At 41.8% G+C, this 21,981-nt stretch overlaps 2 protein-coding genes across 2 annotated transcripts in view; both read left to right on the top strand.

The window, feature by feature from the left end:
• The first annotated feature begins 245 nt into the window (after positions 1-245).
• Positions 246-8,645, top strand: STRAP (serine/threonine kinase receptor associated protein). Its single transcript, XM_068401334.1, has 10 exons — positions 246-447; positions 1,612-1,747; positions 2,506-2,587; positions 2,851-2,923; positions 3,484-3,580; positions 5,014-5,151; positions 5,733-5,869; positions 6,621-6,770; positions 7,310-7,375; positions 7,714-8,645. The coding sequence occupies exons 1-10, from the start codon at positions 336-338 to the stop codon at positions 7,773-7,775; spliced, it is 1,053 nt and encodes a 350-aa protein (XP_068257435.1). The 5' UTR covers positions 246-335; the 3' UTR covers positions 7,776-8,645.
• A 1,237-nt stretch (positions 8,646-9,882) lies between these two features.
• The window catches only part of DERA (deoxyribose-phosphate aldolase), a 56,044-nt gene continuing 43,945 nt past the window's right edge, over positions 9,883-21,981 (top strand). The window contains exons 1-2 of the mRNA XM_068401407.1: positions 9,883-9,954; positions 19,649-19,746. Of these exons, the coding sequence (XP_068257508.1) occupies positions 9,924-9,954; positions 19,649-19,746 (129 nt within the window). The 5' untranslated portion in view covers positions 9,883-9,923. The remainder of the gene's footprint in view (positions 9,955-19,648; positions 19,747-21,981) is intronic.

Genomic DNA, 21,981 nt, shown 5'->3' with positions numbered 1-21,981 from the left:
GGCGGGCGCAGGCGGGGCACACGCTCGGCTCGTCTCGGCAGAGGGGCGCTGGCGCTGCAGGTGAGAAGGGCCCCACCGGCCCGGCCCGGCCCGGCTCCGCTCCGCTCCCCTCGGGGTCACACGGCGCCGCCATCGCCGCGTCCCTCGCAGTGCGCCTGCGACTGGCGGCGCTTCCGGCTGCGCACGCGCCGGCTGACGCACTTCCGCTCCGCAGCGTGTCCGTGACGTCATTTCCTCCCCCGCGGCCGCCGCGACCGCCGTTTCCTGCCCGGCCGGAGGGGGCCCGTGTCCCTGCCCAGGCTCCGCGCACGTTTCCGCCCCCCTCCGCCGCCGCCATGGCCATGAGGCAGACCCCGCTGACCTGCTCCGGGCACACGCGGCCCGTGGTGGACCTGGCCTTCAGCGGCATCACCCCCTACGGCTACTTCCTCATCAGCGCCTGCAAGGGTGAGTGGGGACGAGGGGCGGCGGCGGCGGCCGTGCTGCCGGCCCCTTTGTTTTAGCCTGCCCGGCGGGGCTGCCCTCGCCCCCGGGGGTGGGTGTGTGGGGAGGGGGTGTGGGCCGCGCCGCCGCCCCGCTGCTCGGAGGCCGCGCATCGCCCTCCTGGGGGGTGTTGCTGGAAGCGGCGGGAGGGGGCGAGCGGCCGGTGCTCGCCAGGGCGGTTGTGCCGGGGTGTGCGCCGTTCGCCCCGCGAAACGCTGGTGCTTGTAGGGTAGTAGCGGCTTAGGGTGTCACCGGGTGAGAAAGGGAGCGGACAGCTGATTGGCGTGGTGATTAGTTACCGGGGTAGGCTGGGGGGTATCCCAGCCGCAGCCGTTCGGTTTGGATCCGGACTGTGGGGGGTGGGAAGCCTCGGCAAGGTTTGCTTCTGAAGCTGCCCGTTTCTACCTGCTGTGCACGTAGGCTGTAGACTTTAAAGTGAGCTCCCGTTTAACCAGGGCAGCTGCCTTGCTGGATGTAGAATGATGACGTCCGCCTCCTTTCCCATGAGAACTCTCTTCTCATTACGTGAATAGCATTTCCCCTTCATAAATATATATTTTAATCTTATGTATGTATTCATAAGTGTAAAAGGACATTTCTTTCTGCCTTGGAGTGCTTCCAGTTCAGCTCTCTGTCTTCTTGTGTGAACAACTGTTTGACAGCCTTCCAGAAAAAATAATCACAGGAAAGGCTTTCTATTTCTCTTCCATTTTTACAACATTTCTGTATGTATTTTAAACGTATCTGATTACAAACACGAAACTTCTGTCTGTGTACTGTTAGTCTGAAAATGTTGTTCCAAAGTAAAAAACCAAACCTGTTCTGCCTGACGAAGACTTGAGTGAAAATAAAACTTAAACAAGTGCTCCTTTCTATCTCCCTTCTACCTTAACACAAACCTAAAGAAAACTTTTATTTCATTTAGAGTAGTATTTTAATGTCTATGCAGTTTTAGATGCTTGCAGCAAGTTCAGCTGCATATCTAAGCTCTTTAGCTAAACTCTTTTACAAATAATAGCTTCATAAAGTATGTGGTATTTCCACATTCTGGTGCAAGGGAATTGTTTTTTTTTAAACAGCTTCCTTTTTTTATCACGTTACCTGAATACTGGTTTTGTTTTTGTGAAGATGGTAAGCCTATGCTGCGTCAGGGCGACACAGGAGACTGGATTGGCACATTTCTAGGTCATAAAGGTGCTGTTTGGGGTGCCACTTTGAACACGGATGCCACTAAAGCAGCTACAGCAGCAGCAGATTTTACAGCGTAAGTGATTAACTGTCTGTGAAGTCTGTATTTTGATTTTATTCTATAGTGCTCTTTGGTGACATATAGCTGTAGTAAGTTACTGATTCATTTGTTTTTCTCTAGTAATTGTTAGCTTATTTATGGCTAGCCAAATTAAAACCTAGACTTTTAGGTTCTTGAAAGCAGCTATAGTTAATTTCATCATGATGAACAACTATGATTGTTTCTTGATGAATATACTTAATAACTATACCAGTTCGCTAGAACAACATTTCTATGCGGCCCTAATCTCTGGTACTGTAGTTATAACAGAGTTGAAAGAGTGATTTTTATTTTGCTTCTACCAGCTAGCCTCTTTTCATTACAAGAAAACTTGTGAAAATTGTAGTGAATTTTTTCTTTGATGTTTTTTGTTGTTTGTTTGTGCTATTTGCAGCATACATTAATACTTGGCAAGCTGAATCCTGTTAGTAGAGGGTGATCTCTATTAAGTTGCAGAGAACTGCCTTTGTCTTAAAAATGAAATGCTAATTAGTCTGCATTATCCTGAAGAAGAGCATAAAGGAAAATGGTGGGATAGTAAAAAAAAAAAAAAGCTTCAGTAATAGCATATAAAGTATTCTCATTGACTAACTGGGTTATAACTTCAAATAATGTAGCATTTATGATAAAATGTTATGATGGTGTCAGGAAAGATTGCTTGCAAACTAATCTGACTGTCCAGGTTGAGTTGTCCTGGTGCTGCTAAAATATAAATGTTTTCTCTTGCCGTTTAGCAAAGTGTGGGATGCTGTGTCAGGCGATGAATTAATCACGTTGGCTCACAAACACATTGTCAAAAGTGTGGATTTTACACAGGTATGAAAAACCTTTATACTTTATTCACCAGGGAACTAAGCTCTTGAGTGTGTTTTGCTCTTAGTTACTTTTCTGCTTTTTACATATGTATCTTAACAGGCAAATAATCTAGCATACCACTTGTAGTTTTTAAGATGATAACTTAAATGTAATAAGTGTATTGGAGGCTGTCTGAGAGAAAGAACTGTTATTTTAAGACTCACAGAAGGTGGCTGGTATTTTTGATTTGTAATAGAGTTGACCCTTTATAACTTCTGTTTCAGGATAGCAATTATCTGTTAACAGGTGGACAAGATAAACTGTTGCGTATCTACGACTTGAGCAAGCCAGAAGCAGGTGAGTCTGATTTCAGAACTGATTCTTGTTTTTTTTGGAGTTAAATCGAAGTTCTGAAATTAAGAGCTACTTTCTGTTATGAATCACAGAAGACACAGTTGAGGATTATTTTACAAATGTAGTGTCTATACCTTTTGCTAGAGTAAGATAATCTGTATGATTTACATTTACAAGTGACTTCAAGGATAGCGTGTTTCAGTTCAACACAGACTCATTAGAAATAGGTCTAATTAATTAAAATTTAGTCATCTGAAAGAAAACAGACTCCACATATCTAAGTGTGTTTAAATTCATGTTGGTACTGAACTACTGATGACTGATACGAAGCTAAGAGAACCTTGTTTAAACTAGTGAAGCTTTTTAAATTTAGGCAATCAGATACCCAGTTGGCATTTATCCTGTTCCTGGAATAAGATCTACAAATAAAGTTATAAGTGCTTGAAGTAATTTTACAGTTTTGTAGTAAATGGAAATCCATATCGCTTAAGAAAGCTTCCAGACTGCTGCATGACATTATTTCATTTTCTTACATGTATTAAAATATTTGGCTTTCTTTTAAGAACCTGACGTTATCAGTGGACATACTTCTGGCATTAAAAAGGCTTTATGGAGCAGTGATGACAAACAGATTCTTTCAGCTGATGATAAAACTGTCCGGTAAGAAAAAGTAACTTTCGGTTTTCTAAGCAGCTCACTTTTATTTATTGTCGTAATCTACGTGAGAAGATAGTTATGTTTTTTGGTAAAGGATATAAGCAGCACAGGTTATTTGATCCTAGATTATTACAGCTGCATGCCTAATACAGTTCTCTTCTGCTGCTACAGACATAACTTTTGTAATAATTCTAATTTGCCCCATAAACATGTCCTCCCTGATAAGAAGAGGTGGTCTTTGAAAACTGCATAGTAGAGTAAATTTATGACTTTCATAATCCTAGAGAGATGAATTTAGAGATGAGGTCTTGTGAATACACATAGTGTTGAGGTATTGCTGCCTTGTGTTCTGCAGTCCAGCCTTGAAAGATGCATAGGGCATGGACTAGCCAGGGACTGGGAAGAGTATCTGGAAACAACATGCTGTTGATAGACATAGCCCTTTTTCTCCATCATGCTGATAAGCTGAGTAGGCATTGGTGTTTTATAAGATGGCTCATCCAGTCATGGTGAAGTGTTTTGTTTACTTTATGCCCAATTGGTAGGAGATGTGCTGAAACCCAGACAAACCTGGCTGCTGGGGAGATGAATTGACAAAGACCGTTCCTCAAACTATGCTGTTCAGAAAAGATGGGCGATGTGCCTTACTGCTTCCTCAGCTTTCTGGCTGATAGGACCAGTGTCATCGCATGCCTAGCTGTCTCACCATTCTTATATTTATGGCACAAAGGAGGGAGAAATAGAATGGTCTTTTCTGCTTTGTGGGAGGAAGGATGGGAGGGTGAAGTCACTGATGCAATTTCCCTCTAGTCTCCTTTTCAGCTCCAGTTGTTACCAGTTTCCTAGTGTTCAAGAGAGGCAAAAGTCTAGTCTTGTTTATTTTTCTCTGAATTGTAGAAATAAAAATGCAGCAGTTGGCTCATGAATGAAGATTCTTACTTGTCATAGCAAAATAATTTAATTTCTTTTCTGTTTAGATAGCTCTTGCATCCCTAGATAGAAAACTATATTATCTTAAATTGAATCTCTGTTCTTTGTATAAATTGGCATTAGTACCTCTTTGCCTTGTGAGGTAAAAAGGCAGAATGGAATCTTCAAGCCTTGCTTCTAGAAAGCTCTATTGCTCAGGAGACTTATAACAAGGTTTTTAATCTCTCAAGAGAATCCTTAAGTAGTTAAATGGTATATGTACCATTTAATGTTGTTGCATTAAGGTTCAAAAGCAGAAGTATTTTAAAGTAAGTGTGTCTTCATTCTCACCTAGCGAAGTTTTAAGATAAGGATGCCACTGAAAATCCGAAGTACCTGTGGAATCAAGCCATGTTCTTTCTTAGGTGGCTTTTTTGATCCAAATCTTGCCATGGATGTGAGGTGAAAATTGTTTGATTTGCTGAAGTAATCCAAGAGTCGTCTTTTCCTTATTGTTTCCTCTTAAGCCTCTGGGACCGAAGTACCATGACTGAAGTGAAGGCACTAAATGTTGCAATGTCAGTGAGCAGCATGGAGTATGTTCCAGAAGGACAGATACTTGTGATAACCTATGGGAAGACTATAGCTTTTCATAGTGCAGAAACGTGAGTCCAAAACACAGAATTTTCACAGGTTGAGTAATGGGTTTGGTTGGGGATAAAAACTGACTGTACGAGACCAAAATCACCAAGTTGTCAGAACTGGCATTAGTGGACATCTTTGCTTGCCGTCTTGTCAGAGGCAGAGTGTGAAACAACTGCCCTCTTCTACAGCATGAACTGTAACTGCCTAAGATGCTAGCCTGTAAGGGTTTGGTGCCGTTTTCATATTTCACACTAATTGTAATCGTGGTTAAATAAGTTTCAAGCAGGGTTCAGTTCAATGCTTTACAGAGAACTAATTATTTATACATCTCTAGGATGTCTTAAGAAAGCAAGTTACACACTTGAACATTTTCCAGAAAGTAGTTCTGAATGTGTGAGCTTTTGTTTTGCTTATTCTGAACTCATTTCTAATTTGATGAGCGTGATTTGCAAGTATTAAAACTTGTTTCAGAAACTGTGTGTGGGTGTATTCTATTTTTCTTAAAAGCAGTTGTGATTAGTAGAATCACAGTTTCTTTGCTCTCAGGATCTTTTTCTTTATTTTTAAAAATGAACTTTACTAACAAACTTTTCTCCCTCAGTCTAGAGCAAATTAAATCATTTGAAGCACCTGCTACAATCAATTCTGCATCACTTCACCCTGCAAAAGAATGTTTGGTTGCAGGTGGTGAAGATTTTAAACTCTATAAATATGACTATAATACAGGAGAAGAATTAGGTATGTTTGTCTTCTGTAATCAAAAATTAGTTCTGAAATGGGTATTAGATTAATGAAATAGTGATTAGTAAATGAAACTGCTGTACTCAAATAAGGTCTTAGCGTAGCATGCTGTGCAAGAGGCTGAAAAGGTGTATTATCAGTTAAGCATTTTTCCTATCTTAGTATACTTAACATTACTCTTCTAGAACTAATGAAAGCCTCCATTAAACAGCTTTTTGCACCTATTTAAAAAAAAAGTTGTCATTCTGTATTGCTGCAATAGCAAGCTGTAAGTTATCTTAAGTGTCATAGTATAGCATTCATTAGATATGTCTAATGAGTTGCAGCTACTTGCTTTTATGAAAAATGTGATATATTTGTGTTCTTGTTAACGTTGGCCAAATGTATTTCAAAAAAAGTTTATTTCTAAGGTTGTTCGTTGATCCTGTCCTCGTTTAAAATTGTATGTGTTTGCAGTGAGTGGTTGAAGGAACAGAGCATGTGTACTCCGTGCTCCTGGCTTGCTTTGTAGTTTTGCCTAGAATAAACAAACACCTGTTTTCTTGCAGTTAATAAAACATTAATATGTTACCTAAATTAGAGATAGCTGAGATACCAATTAATAGAAGCTTTGGTTTGCATCAGAAGTTAAATACTGAGAAAGTGCCCCTCCATCAGTATTTTTTCCCCTCTTTGATCAGTTTTTACTTACTAATATCAGTAGTTGGCTGAAATTTGAAATTAATGGTCTTGATATTTTCTCTTACAGAATCTTACAAAGGACATTTTGGTCCAATTCACTGTGTGAGATTTAGCCCTGATGGAGAGTTATATGCAAGTGGCTCTGAGGATGGTACACTAAGGCTGTGGCAGACAACAGTAGGGAAAACCTATGGTCTTTGGAAGTGTGTAGTTCCTGGTAAGTGTGTGCTTGTTTCTGGTGAAACTTGGCTGCTCCGTGTGCACTTCTTAAGTAATATCTATCATAAGTGGTAAACATCATCTGAATTTCATACAGTGACTGTACTGTGTTCTGAAGGTTTCTATATCCACTCAAATCTGTTAGATTTAAGGATTTACTTTTTTAGCTGTCATTTAAGCACTTAACTTCAAACCTGTAAGCTTATTGCATATAGACACTTTGTGGATATTTAAGCAAATAGTCTGATGTATTTTTATGTTAAAGAGCAACAAATATGCAATACCACTTTTACAAGTCTTAGAGAAGAATCTCTAGAAAGAAGTGTGGATGATAGTTTTATTTTATGTTGTACTTTGGTTCTCTAAACTGGGGGTGGGAAGCAATGTCTAGAAAACTGCAAGTGAGTATTCAATAATGGAATTGCTTACCCAACTGTTTCTCCTCAACACTAAAATAAGTGGAAAATTTTATGTTTTTGATTAAGGTGGGTAGGGGGAACTGAAGGTATTGACTGTTTTTTCCTCCCTCCCCTACAGAAGAGGAGAATGCAGAAGCAGCAAAAGCAAGGACCACCCTTCCAGGAACTGCAGAAGAGGAAATAGGTAATGCACTGAACTGCCAGCTTCAACTCAGCTAAGTGTTAAAAAGATCAGTCAAGACGGTAGCATTCTTTATTATGGAAGAGGTAGCTTTCCCCAAGTACCTTCTGGCATTTTTCACTCTTCTGAAAAGATCTTTGAATGCATTTTCCTGAAAATGGCCATGTGGTAAGTGTCAGACTAGTGACTAGAGCTGTGCAAACTGAACAGATGGGGTAGAATAACTGGATTAGGTTAAATGGGAAAACAAACTGAACTGGTCTTTAAGCAATCCCTGCAAGATTTCTTTGGTTTATATATCTAAGGTGAAGTTAAATAATACCCTTTTTGTTTAATTGCAGAAGAAGTTGCCTCTGAAAACTCAGATGCAGTGTACAGCTCAACTCCTGAAGTTAAGGCCTGATTATTGCAACTGTTACGTGACATATGGACATACGAGGCTAAATCAAGTGAACAGTGATAAACAGCAGCCTTCCAGAGTGCGCCCTCTACATAAGGCAAAGACGGGCAGTAATTGATGAGAATGCGGTGGAACGGGCTAGGTGTTGTCTGTAAGAGAACAGAGTATCAAAAAAAAAAAAAAGACAAGTAGTAGAGTTTTGCTATCTTTTTAGCATAACTGCCTACTGTCTTTTTAAAGAAGTGTGCAAGCCAAGATCCAGTCTCTCCAATTTGTTAGACTCATTGTAGTGTGTTTTCTTTATTATGAGAAGAGATACAATGGCTTTTACCCATTTTCTTGTTCTTGAAAGTTGGAAAATTTGGCTTTAGTAGAAAAGAAGGGATTATGTACTAAAAGTATTTGGTTCGGGTTTTGTTTCATTGTACGCTGCTTCTGAACGTTAACTGTTTTCAGTTGTCTAAATAAAATGACTCTCAAAACTCGTATTGTACTGCTGAGCGTTGGGTTCATGGAATGGAAAAGTAACCAAGTTAATTATGTAATCCTTTCTAGCATCTTGGGTTTGTACTGTACAGAGGCAAGCAATAACAGTGTTTTAGTGTTGGTACAGAGGGTGGCAAGCTTTGATCTGTAAGCTTTGTGTCTTTTTATTCTTTAAAGTTTAAATGTAAACATGCGTCTCTCAAATCAAAAACAGTGAAAACTCCCAAATTAAATGTGCTGCCTGAAATATTTGGTTATACATGAGAATCTCAGAGGTTGGCTATGAATCTGTATAAAGCTTGGGTTTAGTCCTCGAGGCTGGATAAAAAAGTTACTCTTTCAAGGTTACAAATCATATTTTCTTCATTAAAGAAAATACTGCCATTCTTCCACTTGTCACTTCCTTTAATGTTATGCTGAAAGGTTTACATAACGCACTCTAGGGAAAGGAGAGAAGTTATATAGAGGTATATTTATTCATACTTTTTTTTCATATTCATGCTTGTCCTTACTGTGGTTTTTTTTTATTTTTTCCTAGGAGTACAGTTATGCTATCATCTTGGAAAATTAAAGCTTAACATTTGAAAACTGGGGTATAAATTGAAACATGGGTAGTTTTGTCTGAACATAAGAAAATACTTTTTCCAGGGTGAGGGGCAAACACTGGGACAGGTTGCCTGGAGACCTCACAACCTTTCCTTTCTTGAAGATGCTCAAAATCTAACTGGACATGGCCTTAGGGAACCTGATGTAGCTGAGCCTGCTTGGGCAGCTGGTTGGACTCAGGTGCTTGACAGAGGTCCCTTCCAGCTTCAGCTGTTGTAGGGAGGGTAAGTGAGAAGAAAAACTGATACCATGAATCGTGGTTTCTTAGTGCAATAGTAGAATTAAGGGTATGTTATTTCACAAATTATCCCCAAGTTAGTTTTGCAGTTCTCTATTTGAATTTTACTCTAAAAACAAGCAACTTCCAGCCCTCTGATTTACAGCTAATTGTTTCAGCCTTATCGTTAATTCCATTAAGGCTTATGAAGGCTCCAAATCTAGTACTTCAGCCTAGAAGCTGTTCATTCTACAAACTGAAGGATGTGTTTAAAACAAGAAACTCACACACCCCACCCCATGGTGAAACTTCTTGCAGACTGTGGTCTTCGTGCCCTACTTGAAGCAGGCTCTGTAGCATTTCAGAGGGAAGTGTGGCAGAGTGAGGTCAGAGCTCTGACCCTTTGCTCCTTTATGTGATGCTGTTGTGAGTTTGTGGGTTCTTTGCTAGCACTGAGCAAGCAGGACTAAAGTCGCAACTCGAAGAAAGTGGAAGCTGTGTGGACTCGTTATCCTCGAGACCCCAAGTTCGGTGCTATTTACCATTAAAGGAACAGACTATCTTAGTAATTCCCGCCACAAAAAGGTGGTGGTCTCTCACCCAGCGGAGGCTGAGGGCAGGGGGTAGGCCTTGGCTGTCTCGTTACTGACAGCTCCGCTGCGGCGAGCTCGGTACTAACGCGATGGCGGCAGGGGAAGCCTGTGCCCCGGGAGCTGCAGCGGTCCCATCGCGCCCGCCCGCCACCGCCTCCTGCCCGCGCGGGGCGGGACCGGAGAGGCCGACGTCTGCCCGCCCCGCCCGGGTCCGCCCGCGGGGGCGGAGAGTCGCCGGCAGCGCGGGCCATGGCGGGCCGGAACCCGGGCACCGAACTGGGTAAGGGGCGGCGGCCTACGGGGAGGGCCGCGGAGCCCCCACGGCGCGGCGAGGCCGTGGAGACGGGCCCGGCTCCGGCTCCTCTGGGGAGAGCTGTTAGCAGCGGAGCCGTGGCGTGAGGGGTTCCCGAGGCGGCAGAGCGGGGAGCGCTGCTCGGGCAGGACCGCCCGCCGTGGGAACGGCAGGAGAAGTGCCGGTGAGCGCCCAGGCGGGGGAGGCGGCGGCGGCTCCCGGCTGTGGGGCCCGGCCTCACGGCCGCGCCTCTCCCCCGCCCCCGGCTGACCCGCCTCTGTGTGTGCGAGCCGGGCTGCTGCAAAACCTTGTTTTTCTGAAAAGCCAAAGTGGAAACTGACGATTCCTTTAGAGCCTTTAACAAATACTCGTGACACATCCCTTCAGCCGGGAGGCCTGCAGGGGGCTTGTGTTCCCTTTGGTACTCCAGGGTTGAGGTTCGCCCGTCACGTACGGCCGCGGCTTGCGAGGCTCCGGGCAGGGGGGCAGCTCGCAGGGCGGCCGGGCTGCGGCGCTCGGCAGTCGCAGTCCTGTCACAAAGCTGGGCCCGGTCCCCAGAAAGGCTTGCGCACCTTTCTGTTTCTCACTGAATAAACCTTTCCCCCACTCGCTTTTCCCCAAAAAGTTCAAAACACTTATTAGTTGTATTCTGATTTGTAAACTTGGGACTTTACTTACTGTTCACCTTGTTGCTCGCTCTCTGAAGACTGACAAGGCTTTTCCAGGTGTTTGCAGGTGGTCTCTGGGCCTGAAAGGTGGCTGTGCCTCAGGTAAGGCAGAGAGCAGCCAAGAAAGGGTTTCTCTGCCATTTCGTGGCTGAAGCTCCTCTTCTGCTCATTGCTGGGGGTAGGTAAGGAGAAATGGCTACAGCTTTCTGACTTCTCCACCCAGCAAACCCTAGCTGCAGTGGTGGAATGAATTAAGGTGATTAGCCTTCCTACAGTCTGCTTCTAAGGTATGGTAATTTGGTCCATATGAATAGATGGACAATTAAGTGGAGGAGATACAGGGGTGGTGTCATGGAAGATGGGAAGCAAAGGACAACTGGTGTGGAACAGGGAGATCTCAAAGTTAGCATGAGCAGAGTTGAGGAGGCCGTGCTGCACGTTGTTGTGGGGCTACACTCCTGTCTGTAGCACAAGCATGGGCATTTTCACAGAGCTACCATGAAGTTTAAATGATTAGCCCGTGGACAACTGAAAGTCGACTCTGTTTTAATTCTCTGAAATGACTGATGTGTTGTAACTCCTAAAAGTGAGCTGTTGAGTTGTTCTCTGATGTGCTTATCTGTGGGCTGCTTGCAGGGACAGGTGAGTTTCAACTGTAGCCATCTGAACAGCATCTTTTTTGCTGAAACAAACATGTTAATAATATAGTGCAAAACTTCAGTGTCAGTTAGGAAAAAAGCTAGCACAGAAGTTTGCAAATGCACTCCAGTTACTTTAAACTAGGCGTGTATTGTGCTTTTTCTTACTGTAAATTTAATCTTACAATTAATTGTTGGTATGTGTGGGGAGTCTAGAAACTTGAATGTGAAGTCAGTTTAGTTCCTGTCAGTCATCCTCCGACGACGGGCTTACATGTAAGGAAGGCCGTGCTGCCAAGTGGGAAATTATTGGAAGAAACAGGCGACCTCACTAACATTTGGCCGGATCTTTCTGTACAACCATAGTCAAGGGAGAAGTATTCAATGTGCAGCTGTCCAGCACAACACACTCGTTGTTTTTTTGCACACACCAAAACAATCTTTGAGTATGTTCCAAATATTTTCTATAACGCTTCCCATAAGTAGCCCTCCCCTTCCCAACAAGCAGAGTCAACTAATGCTCAAGATTATGAACGGAGAGCACAGAGGGATGGATGTCTTCAGCGCTGCACTGTGTGGCCTCTTCTAGCTGCAACTGATTTACCTGGAAAGGCCGCTGCCCTCAGCTTATCTGCAGGTGCTTGTTGCCATCCCTTCCCAGTGATCTTTGTTTAAATCGGTTGCAGTCAAATTGAGCTGGGTTAGATGTGCAGGGCGGGCGTAGTAGGGGAACGGTGTGACCACGGCCACTTTTGTATTAAGAGCAGGATACCCGCTGTGGCTGTATCTAACAGCTGCCTTATGCTGGCTGCTTTAAAGGGAGAACTGAATCTCCCTGCCATTTGCTCTCCCACTAAATACACATCTGAAATACATTAAGTGCTATGTTTAAGTAAGTTGCCGTATCTTACTTAAAGGCTGTATCTTAGCTGGTAGCAGGACTCAAAAAGGACATGTTAAACCCTTGCCTTTATGTTTCACGGTCACTAACAATACATGCTGCTTCTGTGACTTAGGCACTTTGGCTTTTGAAGGTTTTGCCAGCTTTTACCAGCAGCTTTAACAGTAATGCAAAGGATTTGCCCCATATCTCACAGAGCATTCTGCAGGATTACAGTTTTCTAAGAAGGACACCTAGTGGTAAAATGTCTTTTTCTTAAAAATCTATTATTTGAGTCCTTTTCTCTGTGACTGTCATTTCTGTACTTGCTACCTAATGTCATTATTTAAGCAGTAAATTTCTGATGCTGCCATTAGAGAGCATCTATTTGTTTATCAATAACAAGCCAAACTCATCTCAAATCATGGCATATAATGCTTTCCCATGTGATTATTTTTTGGTAAAATAAATACATTTTTCTAAAAGCCCTTTCTCCCTCTTTCTTTCTTTTTATCACTGTTCCTTAGTAGAAGAACAAGGTGTTTACTTGGAATAAAGAACAGGTACATGTAACAGATAAAAAGACACTGATTTGCATGACCTAGTCAGAGGGTCATTAGTCTAATACACTGATACGTTTGCCGTCAGAGTCGTGTAAAGAAGGTGGATAAGGAATTTTATGAGTCTGTCATTCCACAGGGACTGTTTGCGGAGTCATTCTCGGGTACTTGGGTTCACTACAATGACACCAGGGGCTGAAAGGAGTCTGCCTCTCCTGCTCTGCTCCCAAGGACGCTGGAATATAGTGGACCAGGTGCTTCATGTTTTGTCACTTTTCAGAAAGGCATCAGATGCCACTTCACAACAAAATAGTGAAACACACCAATGAGCATCCATTTTGTAGTGTAAGCTAGTAGCATACTCCTTTGGTTTAACTGTGGGGATGCAGACATCTGCCACATGGGTTTTCTGCTCCCTGCAGATGGAATTTTGATGCAACGACTTCAGAAGTCTTGGAGAAAGACATTCAGTAACCTTGGGTAGACTCAGAAAAAGGCAAGTAGGATGTTTAAAACCCAGCAGATAACACAGTTGATAATACTCTGAGGCTAGTACCACGTAGAGTAATGCAGGGGTCTAGCTTGGGACCCATCCTGTTTAATGTTTTTTTTCAGTGACCTGGAGGAGGCGATAGATTGCTTGCTCATGAAGTTTGCAGATGATGCTAAATTAGCCAGATCAGAGGGTCCCAAACTGGCTGAGGGAAATGGGTTGACAGGAGCCCAGTGCCATTCAGCAGGGCCGAAGGCAGAGCCCTGCCCCAGGTAGGATGAGCCCTGGCAGCCACACAGGCTGGGGCCTGCCTGCCTGGGGGGCAGCTCTGCCCACACGGGCCTGGGGGGCAGGGAGCTGGGCATGAGCCAGCAATGCCCTGGCAGCAGAAGTGGCCAGCGGCCTCCCGGGCCGTACCAACGGGGACATGGCCAGTAGCTTGTGGGAAGTGAGGGGTCATCCCCTCTGCTCAGCATTTGTTAGACTGTATTTGGAAGACTGTGTCCAGTTTTGTTGCCCTCCAGTAGAAGAAAGAGATTGATAAACTGTCACAAGTTCAGCAGAGGGCCACCAAGACGGTCAGGGGCTGGAGCACCTGCCCTATGAGGAGAGGCTGAAGGAGGTGGGCTGGTTCAGCCTGGAGAAGATATGGCTTCGGGGTCCTAACAGCAGCCTGCTCATCCCTACAGGGAGTGTATCAAGAAATCAGAGCCAGGCTCTTCACATCATTGCATGATGGGATGAAGCGAGACAACAGGCTTGTCTTCAGACAAAGAAGTTCAGATTGGGTATAGGAAAAATGTCTTCATGTAGGATGGTCAGGTAGTGGAGCAGGTTGCCCAGAGAGGCTGTGTGGTCTCCATCCTTGGGGACTCTCAAAACCCAACTGAATAGAGCTGTCAGCAGCCTGGTCTGAGCTTAGAGCTGACCCTGCTTTGCACAGGAGATTGGACAAATGACCTTCAGAGATCTTCCAACCCAAATTATTCTATGATTATATGTTTTTTTACCTCTCTGTGTAAAGAGAGGTGTATATATATATTTTTTTATATTTTTATATATATAAATATAAAAATATATATATAAATATATATATTTTTATATATATACACATGTATGTATTCTGAGTAATGAATAATTAGTTACTGTTATTTTGCAAAGTATGTTCTTGGATTCTTAAAAAAAAAAGAATCTATCTGTGTTGCTCAACCCCTCTAGTTGAAGGGCCAGAAATATATTCGTTATGTTTCAATTGATATTTTTAATTATAGTTGGTATTTCTGAGCCATTTACATGTGAGAGCTAGCCTGTTGGTAAGTGGCATTTAGATAATGAAGTGTTGCATCCCTTTTCAAGACAACATAATTCTGTTCTAATATATTAATAGCTGGTTTTAGCCTGTACTGTGGCTCTGTTTCTTCACTGTTCCTTTCTAACACCTTCTGAATCTGCTGGATGATTTTAGTCAAATTTGAAGGACAGATAAATGTCTCAGAAATAAATAAGTCACTGGGTAGAGTGACCAAATTAGTCCCTCTGTTGAGAGTAAGGCAGGCACAGCTCAGCAATTACATGATTTTTCATTACGTCTTTTTTGGGGGGCTTTATGCAAGTAACAACGTCCTGTTTTACTCCATGGTCGTAAGGACCATAACAAGACAGCTGAGTTATTGGGGTGAGGAGAGGTCTCTGGAGCCAGGGAAGAAGAGAGGGAACAGCAGAGGACTTGCACCTGCAGGAAACCCAGCTCCGGTTGTTCTGCAGCTCACTTTCTGAGGAAAGGCTTGTCAGTGGTTTTCAAGGTGCTTTGGAGGATACTATGATCCATTTTGTGAAATCCATGGTCAACGTTGTGTGGTTTCACTAATGTCACAGGATAATAGAGCTGATTTCTAGTTCAGGGCTCGTGTCTTGGTTGTCCTACTTTGAGTATCTGAATGCTGATGACTTGAAGTCTGAACTTCTCTCATATAAGGAGGGCCCATCTGAAAATAAAATAGGTCCATAGCAAGAGTCACTATGGGAAAATAACTACAGCTTCTGTCTCTAAGAAACTGAATAACCCCCAAACCTCTGAACAGCTTACATGGTAGATAACTGTGACAAGACCTGATCCTGAAGCCTTTTCGCTCTCTTCAGTGGCTTTGCCCAGCTATGCATAGCCAGCTGGGGTCAGCCTGTGTCCAGCTGAATACCTCATTTCCCCACTGAAGGTTCAGGGCACAGTTTCACTCACTTCTGCAGAAATAACAGCTTTCATCACTTCCCTTACCCATGTTATCACGTAAAGAGCAGGAGCACACATGCTGTTTCTGGCACAGAGGAGAAAATAACCACTTGGGGGGGGGCAGCTTCTTTTGGGGACAGTGCTGCCTTAAAATGCTTGTGAAACTACAGCCTCAGGCATTCTTGAGCTTTCTGTGTCACCATCTGAAGGGATGCCATCTACACATTTTTTTTTAAAGCTTCTGAAAAGCTTAGTCTGTTTTATGAGGAATGTGTTAGGTATCTTAGATATTTCTGTAATTATACTAATGAAGTGGCTTTATGTATTGTTTTCTGAGGAAATGCTTGGTATTTTTGGGTTCATGTTCTTCAAAGAGAGGAGATGAATTTCCTGTTAAGATTTTGAATACGATTTTTTCAAATGTCTTCAGAGAAAAAAGTAAACTTGAAGAGTGATTACAGAATATTGGCTAATTAGCTATAGTGTAACTGCTTTAATTACTTTTATCCCTGAAGCCACATGACTGTGCAGATGACTAGCAGATGACTTATTTTAAAAAAAAAAAAAAGACATGTTCACACTGCAAGGTTAATGAACCTAATTAAATATACTTTTCCTTAGCCAGATACTAAATCATAGAGCTTGGGGGAGTCGGGAGGGGGAGAATCCAAAGACAGTCAGTTCTGGTTCAAATAATGGTTTTATTCTGATTTGTAATGAAAAAAAAGCTAGAATTGTGAGTGATTTTTCTGAATAGAGACACTTACATTTAGAGGTTTGGTGAGACCTCACATAGCAAACTTTAAAAGTCTATTTAGAGACAATTATGCTGAGACATATTTGTTTTCACTTGCCCATTGCTTTAATTAATGGAGAAGTGGGCTTGAATAAAAGGTCTGTATTAGATAGAAGTCTCCATCTGCTGCTGTGTATTACTAGAACCTTTGTCCTTCCTTGCCATGCGTTTTTTTATTGCACCGTTTTATTTCCTTTAGTAAGCTGCATGATGTCTCACATTAAGTTGTACAGACGGGATGGAGTTCTGATTTTTTTTAAATTTTTTTTTTTTAAGCTTTCTGCCTGTGCTGTGTGCAGTCGTTCCATATCCCACATTTGAAAAAATGCTCAGAGATCCAAATCCTATGGTCTTTCAAGGAAACTCGTGTCTCGGGCATAAAAATTAGACATTACACCTTACTGAGTTGCCATGTGTCAGCTACCTTCATGACTAGTCTTGAGTTATTGAAACAGAAGGTAAAATGTGTTACACAGTAAAAAGGGCTTAAGGAATGAATTCCATCGTATTTGCAAAGAACATGCAATCAGCTGTTGCTGATCAGCTGATATATGGTAACTTTAACAGGTGACTTTGGGCAAAGCAAAAGTAGTAGCTTATTTCACTTCCACTGTTTTTCCCCATCTTTTCTCCCATTGATTATGAATTTACTTTTTCCTTTTTTTTTTTCTTTCTCCAAATGGTGTTATACTTCACTATTTCCTTTAAGCTAATCTAGTGTGCAGTGCTCTATTTCCTGAAAAGATTACTCAGACCTTCTGAGAAGCTGTGCTCAAAAGTCAGGTAGGGGCAGATACAATAGCTGTGTGTATGTTTCTACCAAAGTCCAGCACAAGATGGAATCCTCTCCAAATAATATGTAATGAAGAGTTAACCTACTTATAGGGGAAATTTCTGTTCTTTCACTTAAATTTTCATCTGAAACCTGAATTTTCCATATCTAACAGACTGGACACTATCTTTATATTCTTCCAAACTCTTTTAAAGAAGGCTGTAGTTTTTATAAATTAATTATTTAGTTGGATTTCTTGGTTGTCTTTCATAATATAGAAAGAGTAGGTTAGAATAAAGTAGCTGAAAGGATCCTTATTGGAGAGCGAGAAGCCGAGTTCCTCATCTAAACTGCTTTTGCTTTGATTTTATCACGTTTTCCAAAGGGGCTAAAAGGTCGCCGTGCACCTGGTAGGGTTCAAAAGTTATCTTGATAAATTGGATTATGATTAAATGATTCTACCTGAGCACGTGGCGCATAGTAGGAGAGTCACAACACAGAGTTAGTGTTCCCTCCGTTTTTAATTTGTATTTTCCTTCCCCATGGACTTTGTCAACTACTGCCTATAGTGGCCCCACGGAAAGTGATGTACGCTCTCTACTGATCACGTAGGAGCCTCGACCTTAGAGCAACTGCAGAAGATGTGGAGGTTTCACTAGCTTATATTTCAACTGTCTGTGTGGTTTGCATTTATTGATACTCAAAAAGAAGGAAAGTTCTATCTATAGGTTTTGTAGCAATAGCTTTTCTCACCTGCTTTCTCCATGTCACTTGAGCTTCTTGGTTTTGGGGCAGAATGAATAAGCCTGTGGCTTTGAGAGTGGAGAGAAGTAATGAGGGTTTGTTTTTCGACTGGTTTGCAACTTTGTAAGCTCCTCCTTTTCTTTGTTGCCATACAGTGATTGATGCTAAATTCTTAAAGAATCCTGAAATTCCTTAGGATTCCTTTCAAATTCCGTCTTTGATCTACGTTTTCTGCTTTTGGCCAACATTTTGACCTTGTAGGTACTGCTCATTTTATTACTTGTATGTGGTAATAGGAAGGTGGTAGCAAGGAGGCTTACTATGGTGAGAACAAGAATTTGTTCAGCTGTGGTTTATGCCTTTGTCCTGCATTTCTACTGAGTCATTCTGACCCTACATTGGTTTCTCAAAGGCTTTTTGTAAGTCTAATTAGGAAAACAAGCTTGTATTTACACATACTTTTGTTAGTATATTAGTTCTGCACTTTTTGTTTGCTATTAAAACTATAAAGTAGGAAGAAAAAAATTCGAGGATAAGATTTCTGTACAAAATTAGTGATTTTGGCTATTGGCCTTTTTTAAAGTTTTAAACCTTTTTTAATCAATGTGCTTGAGGGAAATGCAATTTTAATACAATAGTGAAGACGACTCATAGAGATGAGATGCTCTTAATAAATTAAGTCACCCAGAATTATTATCTCTTAGTATCTAAGTCCATGTCCATATACTGACCTTAACTAATGATGGTATTTGATGATTGATGGTGGTGATTTGCTGATGATTGGTGGTTAATGATTGTTGATGTTGCTTTCAGAGTATTTTCATGGATTGCTTATATGATTAGTATTTAGAAGAATTATTTATGTTTTAGGATATGAGAGATTTTAAAGATATTCTGATTTCTTTTTCCTGTGTACTTCTTTGAGCGGTTTGTATTTATTAACGTTCAAAATTACACTTTTGGTTTATCATACTAAGCAGAAATTTCAAGATTCAAGAGCCTGAACCCTCAGTTCTCCTTTATCAGTCAGTTACCCTTCGTTAAGCGGTGTCCAATTTTTGGTGCTTCTGTTTTTAGACAGTTTAATTATTTTAGTAAACATTGAACATCTGCTTCTCTTTGGGTCTGGTTATTGTTTATGGATACTGAAACTCACTGAAATTGTGAGCCGGGCTGTCTGCAGTGGGCGTCTGAAGGAATCCACACGTTGAAGATGTTGCCCTGAGTCCTCTGGGGTGCTTGGCCAGATGAGCACTTCTCAGGCAGGCATGCATCTCGGCAGCTTCCAGGGAGCTGTGTTGCCCAGGAATTCAGTGTTTTTGGAAACTTGCAGTTAGTCAGGTCTTAGAAGCAAATTCAGTCAAATTAGCTCTAGACAATACCAACCCAAATGCCTACAAGGGTCTGTCCAGAGGTTTTGGTGCCCTGTGGGGTACAGTTCCTGTAAACAAAGGTTCACGCACACAAAAAATGCTGTTGTGTCCTGGGTGCCAGCAGACAAGCAAAGGACTGAATAAATGTTACCATATTCTGGAATCAAGAAGAAAATCAGCAAGCAATGACAGAAGGCTGTTTTGTGTTTTTTTTTATATGCTACATGTGTAATAAACCTCATAGTCCAGGACTGGCAGCATAGCATCTCTCATCAGCAGTAAGTTAATTCAGTTGTAATGGCAAACAAAGCACACTTTGTGAAACATCGAGTTCACAGACCATACCCTAACAGAAGTTAATGCTATTATGATATTTTAGACTGGTGATAAGTACGTAAAAAGGATGTGAAAGCACACGTGCTCTTCAGAGGTTCCCAACCAAACTACAACTTTCTTCTGAAGCCCCATACCGTATATTAAAAGAACACAGAAATAGATGAGTCTTTTTTTTTTTCTCTTTTCCCATCCCAGAACTTGGCTGGATCTCAAAAGTGCATGTGAATCGACCTGCAGTTGTGAGGCATGCAGAACGAATTAAAAAGTGGAGAACTGTGAAAGGTAATTGGCAAGTAAGTGCTCTTTTTATGCATTCTGTTCCTGTACTTTTAAAGCAGTCATTCTCCCTCTCCAGGCTGCAATATTGAATTTTTTTCAAGATACATGTAAACTTAAAAGATGTGCTTGTCCGTGTCTTATTTTAATAATTTGTATTTGATGATGATGGGGTGGAATAAAGTGACACATTTATCCAAACAAGTTAAAAACCTTATAACTCATGAGTGGCAAAACCGCAAATGAATTTAAGTCATCTTTATTCATGAGTGGATTAAATTGTATGTTACTATCCCACCACATTTATTCTGTTTCCCAGACAGACTTCTCTGCATTCTGCCTTCTTATTTTTTAATTTTAAAGCTGTAAGATATGATCATGGTCCCTGTCAAATTTGACCTACCTGGATGATTTTTCTTTACTTAAACATCCCCAACATGTGTGATTTCTTTGCTTAACTAGTTCTTACCTAAAACTCAAATATCCTGACTGACTATGGCACTCGGAGGGGAGAAAGGGGGGGGAAAAAAAAAAAAGAAGAAAAAAAAGAACGAGCCCACTAATGTTAAGGGGACTCACTTCTCATCTGCTGAGATAAGGTAAATGATTGGTTATTGTCCATCTTAGTACAAAATAGGTTCACGTAAGTCATTGACAAAGCCAGTGGTGCAAATGAACTTTTCTTCAAGGCTCACTTGTGTTCAGTGAACACACATGTTTAGAGTGCCTTAGCAGTTACCCTCAACCTCTGCTGTTACTGCCCTCCTGGCAGAATTGAGAGATACTGGCCTGGTGTGCATTTTGGTTTCTCCAGTTTGTACATGAGAATCGTAATGCAAAGCCATCAGGTCAGCAACATAAGCCAATGTGTTCTGCAAAGCAGAGCAGGTGAGGCACAGCCACGTGCTGGCTTCTGCCGCCTCAGTGGCAGGATGGGAAGCGCTGAGAGGGGAATGGCAAGCAGAGCTGGCTGCAGGACGCCACAAGCGCTTTGGCAACGTTCAGCCAAGGGCAAGGTCTGAGAAACTCCATGCAGCAGACCTGGAGCTCCCAGTGAGCTCTCAGCCATGGGGTTGTAGCTGATGTCCAAAGGACAAATTGATTCTTCATTCATCTAACAGCTGTTCTGCAAGCAAATGTGTGTGATTCCTCCCCTCTGCACACTAAACAAGTCATTTACTTGCAACAATAACTGAAAACCTGGAAGCGGGAGGAAGGAGACAGTGAAGGATCAGTCTCAACAGTGCAATGTAATAGAACAAAGCAAGAATCATTTCATTATACTTAGCTCTTAAAAAAGCTGTTCAAAATAGTTGGCATCCTGAGCTTAGCATGCCAGGCAGCCATTCTGGGGTGGCTGAAGCTGCGTTCACGATGAGCACAAATCTTACTGACGACAGTTTGGGGATAATTTGATGTAGCTGTAAGATCCTACTGGAAGGTGATAGAAAAAACTTCCTGCCTGTTACATGAACCTGAAAGTTTGTGCTTTGAATGTTATGATTAAATAAAAAATGGACATAAACTGAAGAAAGTTAGACACCAGCTCAAGAGTTTTTTATGTGTGAAAAGTCATTTGATACCAAGTTTAGCAGTCCAGTGGCTCTGGATTGGGAAATAGTGAGAAAATCCAGAGGGTATCGCGTAACCTTGGCTATCTTCAGATATGGCAGGTGCAGTAATGTAAAAAGTAAGTCTTCTGATTTGACCAAAGTTACCACATAAAGAACAAAGACAGAGAGCCACAGGCTTTGATTACAAAGAATCAGTGGGAAGAAAGGGATTTAGTGTCACTCCCTCAACATGGCTGTAGGACAAATGTTGAATTATTACTAACTCTTCTCCAGTCTCCTGTGTAGTAACACTGGTACTGAGCTACTCGAGTAAGGTTTTACTTTGAAGAATGCCAGAAGCATCTCTCCTGTATTTGAACACTATTATTGCAGGATAGCCATGTGCTGTTTATTTCACAGAGATGATTTCGAACATTTACATGTTTGAGTGTAAGTAGCACCACAGATTCAAATTTTGAAGCCCATTTTCCAAAATACACATTTGAAAAACCCTTTTAAAAAAATAAGGTTCATACCAGTTCTTGGAATTACCTGACTACATCTGTCTTGATGACTTTGATTCATGTCATAAGAGATGAGACAAAAATTCCCTTGTACGAAGGATAGAAAAATCCAAGTAAAAGAAACATAAAACCATTTAAAGTGAAAAACCCTTTTGAAGTATTATAGGGTGAAAGT

The sequence above is a fragment of the Nyctibius grandis genome, chromosome 5 (assembly GCF_013368605.1).
Source record: "Nyctibius grandis isolate bNycGra1 chromosome 5, bNycGra1.pri, whole genome shotgun sequence".
Taxonomy (NCBI): domain Eukaryota; kingdom Metazoa; phylum Chordata; class Aves; order Nyctibiiformes; family Nyctibiidae; genus Nyctibius; species Nyctibius grandis.
The sequence above is the reverse complement of the archived record's forward strand: the minus strand, read 5'-3'. Positions and strand labels throughout refer to the sequence as shown.

Bases quoted from the DNA above. Each gene is read 5' to 3' on its own strand.
- STRAP (XM_068401334.1), top strand. From the start codon at position 336: ATGGCCATGAGGCAGACCCCGCTGACCTGCTCCGGGCACACGCGGCCC. The intron at 2,588-2,850 runs GTATGAAAAACC...CTTCTGTTTCAG, and splicing joins AAAGTGTGGATTTTACACAG to GATAGCAATTATCTGTTAAC. The intron at 7,376-7,713 runs GTAATGCACTGA...GTTTAATTGCAG, and splicing joins AACTGCAGAAGAGGAAATAG to AAGAAGTTGCCTCTGAAAAC.